Consider the following 6,906-nt stretch of genomic DNA (forward strand, 5'->3'; position numbering starts at 1 on the left):
TGGGCGACGGAAATGTTCCAGTGATCCATAATTTTATTGGGTCCCACAATGCCATGTTACTTCACATGCGTTTGGAGGTCGGGTGCGGAGTTGGGTGCGCGAGCTGAGCAACTTCGAACGTCCCTTTCCAATCATCACCGAGGAAGGAAGTTACCCATGCTTGCCATGCAGTCATGGCATTACCGGGCACCACAAGCAAAGCTTCATTTTCCAAAACAAAATTAAATAATTAAAAACTATAATTTATATGTTTATTTGTACTAAAAAAAATTGTACATGAAATATCCATTAAGTACCCATTAATAAAAATTAGTTTTTAAGTGATGAGCCTCTTTGGATTGGTGGCATGAAAATAAAAAATAATCTACATGTTAATTTATGATGAAGACTTCGACCAAAAAGTTTTGGACACATGCATATAATAAAAAGTATAATCATAATATGACATATTATATAATTATAAAAAATAATAAAAGTGTCCTAAAAATAGTAATACAATTTGCACGTTTCATATTTTAGTACAGTAGTATTTTATCAATTAAAGGAATATTATATTTATAAATCATTTTTTGTGAAATAAAAAATTTCCAACATTGTCTATTTATTAATTTTTTAAAAGGATTTTTATGTACTGCAACAATTTGGAAGCAAGCCAGAAATTTGCTGATTCTACAAGCGGGGAGGGGGGTGGAAAAAAAGAAGAAGAAGAACATTCCCACTCATCGCTATTTATGCTTTTTGAACCCTGTCATAAACCCTGAAAAGTGAACAGGAGACGAAAAAATGGCGAGATCCGGCGATCTCCACTTCCACCGATTCCCCCAGTCCAAATCCGTCGACGCTGTCCGGTGGCTCTCCCCCTTCTCCGCCTTCGACCGCTTCGCCGCCGCCGCAGTCCACGACCCGGACACAGCCTCCTCCGCCCTCGAGATCCACTCCCTCACCGTCGACGCCGCAAACCCTAAGAGTCCCCTCCTCCACCTCTGCTCCTTCTGGTCCTCCCCCTCCCGTATCTCCTCCCTCCGCTCCTCCCAGACATCTCACAAGCACCTCGTAGCCGCCGCTGCCACCCTCTCCGGCTCCCTCCACCTCCTCTTCGTCGACCCTGTCGAGGGGTCCATCGACTCGGAGCTCTCCATCGCCGACGACCACTCGCTGCACGCTGGCCCCATCTCGGCCGTCGACCTCCAGGCCGGCGGGCAGGCGTGCGTGAGCGTGGGGGAGGACGGGAGGGTGAACCTGGTCACCGTTGGCGAGGCGAGGCTGGACCACCAGAGGGTCCACGACAGCCGGGGTTTGGTCTCCTACATGGCCGCCAGGTGGGCGTCGCCGGCGGAATTTGCGACGGGAGGGTTAGGGTTTGGGGTCCAGTGGTGGGATCAGAGGAAGCCCGGAGGGTTGGTCTCTCAGTTCAAGGGAAACTGGTGAGTCGAAGTTGTTAGATGTTAAAAATTCTACTTTTTAGGCTGTTTGAAGTTTTGGAATACCACGAGAATGATCCTATCTCATGTAGGTTTTGTTACTATGCTTTAAAATATGTCCGTTCGTCAAAATTTTAGCTTGTTATCCTGATGAAGATGCCAAGAGTTTCTCTACCTGGTGGAAACTTGACATTACATATTCAAATTTTGCTTTTAAACTTGATTCTCGTTTATCAGTCAATTAACTTATCAAATGCTTCAGACTCACAAGAATAATTTGTACCAAAATGGACTTGTTGCATTGCTTGGAGTTACCAATCATTTTGTGTTCGAAATTAGTGAAATGGAACATATACATTACCAATCTGGTCATGTCCTCTTCTCATAGTAGCTTTGTCTAAAGATAATTCTTGAATGATTATATATAATGGTTGAGCCCGACTTGATAAAATATTATTGTAAGTTAATGGATCTACAAGCATAGGCACTAAAATGCACGAAGTTTTGAATAACATGAACTTGCATGTTGTATCACATCAGTGTCAGCCAGCTTAATATATCAAAAATTTATCCACTCGATTTTGAGAAATTCTTCCAGCTAGTTCTGGGCCAAATTTCTTGTCAAGGCAGTTCGAAGGCCCACTGCGAAACTTGGATGGCCAGAATAGTGACAAGGAAAACCTACCTTGTCAATTTTGTTAATTAGCTGAGATGATCAGAAGGCAAATTTGCAAAAGCATCACTGTTTCCTTGGGTAGTTTCTGGACTGATGGAAGCATGGAAGTGTATTAGTTTCTTAGGCGCACAACTCATTTTAAGTTCAAAAACCAAAGAGCCAATCGATTTGCTTGGGCCTTACTGCACCATGTTTTCCTTATAGCTTTATACTATCATAGTCTATAGATGTTTGAAGAAACCTGTCAGGTTATATTGAGGATTATCAAGTGCTTTTGATTCCTTGCAGAACACTAATGACAGAATTGTTATTATATGGCCTATTGTTTGGGGACATAGCAACGCAAACTCTTTCGATCCCTACGCATGCATACGCATCAACTGGTCTGTTGCTGTGTTCAGGTAGCGTACATCTTTATGATACCTGATAACCTTTATGGGCATCGGCGCTTTCTGTAAGCAAGGCAACAGTTTCTTCTTTCAGAGTCATGCCTTCTCTCTGGTGCCTTTCGTTGACCTGTCTTATTATCTTCTAATACTAACCATGAAATATTACCTGGACCTGTTGCTCCATTGATAAGCCTTCTTATGTACTGGAACTTTCAAGTAAACTGTATTCATATTTCTTTGTTAATCAACATTAAAGTATTTTATTTTTCTGTCCTTCATGAGCATGTGTTGAAGAAACTATAACTGAACATTTAACTACGATGATCTCGTACTTCTTATCCTTCCACAACACAGACTGTTCACCCATGCTCTGTTATGCAAATTGATTCTTTTAAACTTGCTGATGCTACAGGGCACGAGGAAGTTTGACCGGCATGGTGCATTCCATTGATATTCATCCATCACGAAAGCATATATGTGTGGTAAGAAGGCTTCTTGCTCAGTCTTTACAAGCAGTTTTCTTAAATCCAATGCCAGACATCAGATACAAGAATATGTTCTATTTGACCTTTTACATCAACATGCATATCCAGAATAGAATTTTTGACATCCTGTAGAGTATCTTTTTGTGTTGAACGGGGATATATGACACATATAAAGGTCACCATAAGTGGAAAAAATTATATAAAGATTTCTAATCCTTCTTTCTCCTGTAGCTTTATGCTTAAAACCAAACTGACTTTGGTAGCTCTAACGGTGCACAGTGATGATAATCACAGGCCTCATCAAAGTCTTGAAATATGAAATGCAGTGCACATTTATCACTTTCGATACAGAAGGCTCTAGGACTACATTTACCATTTAAGTTTAAATTTAATTGACCTGGATAAACCTGTAGATTTGGAAGCTCAACTTCTTAAACCAATAAATGGTTTAATTGTATAAAACTTACAAACTCCATTAGCGTTATATTAGTTAATATCAAGTATTACACCAACAAAGGGGCTCCCCGCCCACTCTGCTGCCCACCTGGTTTCTCTCGTTTAATGCACTTGTTGTTACTGCACATTCTTATGTTAATGACTGGCTGAGGTTTTAAAAATTGGTGGGGTGGCGGGGTGTCCCACCATCTTGAGTGTGGGGATGGGACAAGTTGGGAGATGGATTGGGATCGATGGGAGATCCACCATCCCCAAGTTGTCGGTATGCAGAACATCCCAGAAAACTGGGACAGCCCCATCCCACAGTATTTTAAATTATTTTGTAATAATCTCTTTCTTAGACATGCTAATCTCTTCAGAGATATTCCTTCTATTTGGTCTTTGTTGTTTAGTTCCAGGTTCACCATTTGAAATCTTGTTTCAGATGGTTAATTATAGATCATGATTACCAGTTCCTTTGAATTCTTGAAGGTTGGTGGCTCCTCTGGTACAGTATTTGCTTGGGACCTTCGCTCGCAACAACAACCAATTCTTCTCTCAGGAGTTAGTCTAAATGGAACAACCCAACCCATCTCTGAGAGTGAGGTTTGGGAGGTCCAGTATGACAGCTACACTCATAGCTCGAACATCAACTCAACTTCTTCCACAAGAATATTACCTATTATGATGTGTTCGGAAGACGGGATCCTTGCAGTCCTTGAGCAAGGTATGATACATCTAAATATGTGATGATGCATGCTACCATTCTCAGTAATCATGACACAGAAAACATGATTGAATTCCGAGAATTAGAATTGCTGATAGTTGCTTTTTATTAGTAAATGAAATTGTCATAAAATGTGCTTGACTTGCTGAGAGGATCCAAGTGTATTTCTCTGTCCAATGTATATTTCAACTTGATATTTCATTAATTTTGTAGACTGTATGGCACTTCAAGTAACTTGTTTACATAGAGGATGGTTTACTCCTACCAAATACGATAAGCTATGAGCTACTCGATCTGTTTCTCATAAATTAGACAGTGAGACTGTAGGAGACACTCCCTGAGTCATGTCATTGCTGGGTAACTATTTCAGATTGTTTAAGTTAATTATCTTATTGCCATGCGTGAACTTTCTGTACATGTTATAATATGTTTGTCAATCAACAAGTCAATTTGGAAATTACAGTCCTTTGTAATTACTAGTGGCTCTGTAGTGGAACAGTGTATTCTTTACATGCATATAACTCAGTTCCTACCGGACTCAATCAATAGATGTGAAAGTCCTTTGGGCAAGTCTCATGCAAAACTCACTTTTCTGTGCCACCTCTCTCTCTACACACACACACACACACACACACACACACACACACACACACACACACATACATACATACATACAAGATCATCACTAATTAAATTGAAGTTCATTAGTAAGTTTTCTTGATACAGGCATTCTTTAAGTTTTTGAAACCATTACCTGTTGGAATATGTAGTTTAGGATGTATTGGGGAAGAAGGCCTGGATTGTCTCTAGCGGTTAGAGAGGGTCTTCAACCTCTCCAAATAGGTACTTTCAGATATATGATTTTAGAGTATAGGAATACAGAGTTGAAATGTAAAAATAAAATGGTGCTCTAGAAAGGTTTATCAACTGCTTTCGTGAAAGTTTTACCAGTATTGAGCAACTTTATTGTGTAAGGGGTAGTGTGGTGGTTTGGTGCTCTTATCTTAGAAGGCACATTTGTAATGAGTAGTCCAAGATGTTTACTTCTTGTTGGTGCTCCACAGTGTTGCCACTGTATCTCCTTAAGAAGCTGAAATGAGATAATGAAGTGCTTAGACAAACTTACCTTGTGATGTCCTAGTATCCTCTCATTAAAAAGTGTCATTCTGACATCAACTTTTGGCATGGAAGCAATTAATTCCTCTGGATGTCCCCGTGTCTCCAGACTTATTCTTCATATTCTTGCATCATAGTAGCTGCAAGAAGGGAGAAAATGTAGGATGCAGATTGTAAGAGATTTAAACATCAACTTTTGCCCATTTTTCAGAAGATTTGGGAGTGTGTTTGATATTCCTTCATCACCTGTTTGTCTAATCTCTATTTTCTGTGCTTTGCCTATGTAAGATTCTTCAGCTTATTGTGGCCATCATTACCTAGGAGCTCTGTTATCTTGTCGCTTTGTTTTCTCTCTATCATCATGGTTCTTATCATCTGTCAAAAATCATTATTTCCTTGTAATGCGCTAAACTGAGCCTAGCTATTTCTCATTCCACAGGTGAGGAACCCATCGAACTGCTAGCAGAGAACTCTGCTATCAATGCTTTTGACGTAGATCCTCAGAATCCATCTGTAAGTTAGAAAAAATGGAGAAATTATCTGAGATATCTTAAGATCAATTGTATTTTTTTGGGAAAAACTTATTTATATACTTGATATATTGCATGATATGTGGATGATGAAGAATTTTTACAGGATGTGATTTGTGGTTTGGAGTGGGAAAGCATAGGAATCTTAACAAGATCAAGGGAGACCGTGGCGAGATACTGAAAATTGATGGCTTAGAAGGAAAATTGTATTTTTTGTGTCATCATTGGCGTGGAGACTGCTTTAACAGGATCAGCAAATTTCCTCCAGAGCTTCTCTCGCCCGTTTCATCTCTAACCATGTCATCACAACAATGGGATATTTTTGCTGCAGCTTTTATCACTTAATGTACGTTGTTGTTTCTGAGGTAAGACTCCCCAGATGTACTAAAACATTTGCACTTGAAACTTCCAAGATGGACAAGGAATCAGTCGTCATAATTTTAGGAAAAATGTTGTGACATCGCAAGGCATTCTAAAGAAACTGTATCTAGTTGCTCCTTGGCCATTTTATGAAGCTATGAAAAGCTTGTTACTGTGGCAATTCTATATTTTCCTCGAAAATTCTGCTGCTCAGGCTGATAAACTTGCATGCAGTGCAGAGTTTACATTCATTGAACGTTGCTGGACGCGTTTCAGCTACTTGTTAGCCAATTTTTGCAATCTGTCCTTTTTCCAGTGAATACTAGTGGACTTGTGTCCGTTTTCAGGCTTAGAATGGCTTTTTATTTTCCCCCTCTTTTTAGGTTTAAGCTTCGTGAGATCATGTAAAAGGAATGAAATTTATGACTGGTACTGTTATGGTTTCTTTGGTTTGGAGATTCTTTGATGGAAGCTTCAAGAGAACTTTAGGGACTGTGAACAGCATCCCACCCCTTAAGATAAAAGCTTTCATGCCTTATTAGAAATCACAATTGATTTGCCGTACAAAGATCAATGCTATCTTATAACCTAGTTGACTAACATCCAGTCAACTCTCATTCTCTCCATTGACCTCTCTCTAAGTTACTCTCTCCAAGATTTTTAACCTGAGAATCCATTAGGAATGGACTCGTTTGTTTTTTTTTGTAATTCCTTTGAATTCCTAATGCTCGGATGTAACAATAAATCAAATATTTTATATGATACCG

The 6,906-nt window shown here is 39.6% G+C and overlaps 1 protein-coding gene across 1 annotated transcript; it reads left to right on the top strand.

Annotated features, from left to right (window-relative positions):
• The first annotated feature begins 783 nt into the window (after positions 1 to 783).
• Positions 784 to 6,428, top strand: LOC103717092 (Transducin/WD40 repeat-like superfamily protein). Its single transcript, XM_039131745.3, has 5 exons — positions 784 to 1,424; positions 2,899 to 2,968; positions 3,899 to 4,133; positions 5,689 to 5,762; positions 5,886 to 6,428. The coding sequence occupies exons 1-5, from the start codon at positions 784 to 786 to the stop codon at positions 5,958 to 5,960; spliced, it is 1,095 nt and encodes a 364-aa protein (XP_038987673.3). The 3' UTR covers positions 5,961 to 6,428.
• The last annotated feature ends 478 nt before the right edge of the window (positions 6,429 to 6,906 follow it).

Source organism: Phoenix dactylifera, chromosome 9, assembly GCF_051530095.1.
Source record: "Phoenix dactylifera cultivar Ajwa chromosome 9, Ajwa_hap1_PhDact_Kaust_v1.1, whole genome shotgun sequence".
Lineage (NCBI taxonomy): Eukaryota > Viridiplantae > Streptophyta > Magnoliopsida > Arecales > Arecaceae > Phoenix > Phoenix dactylifera.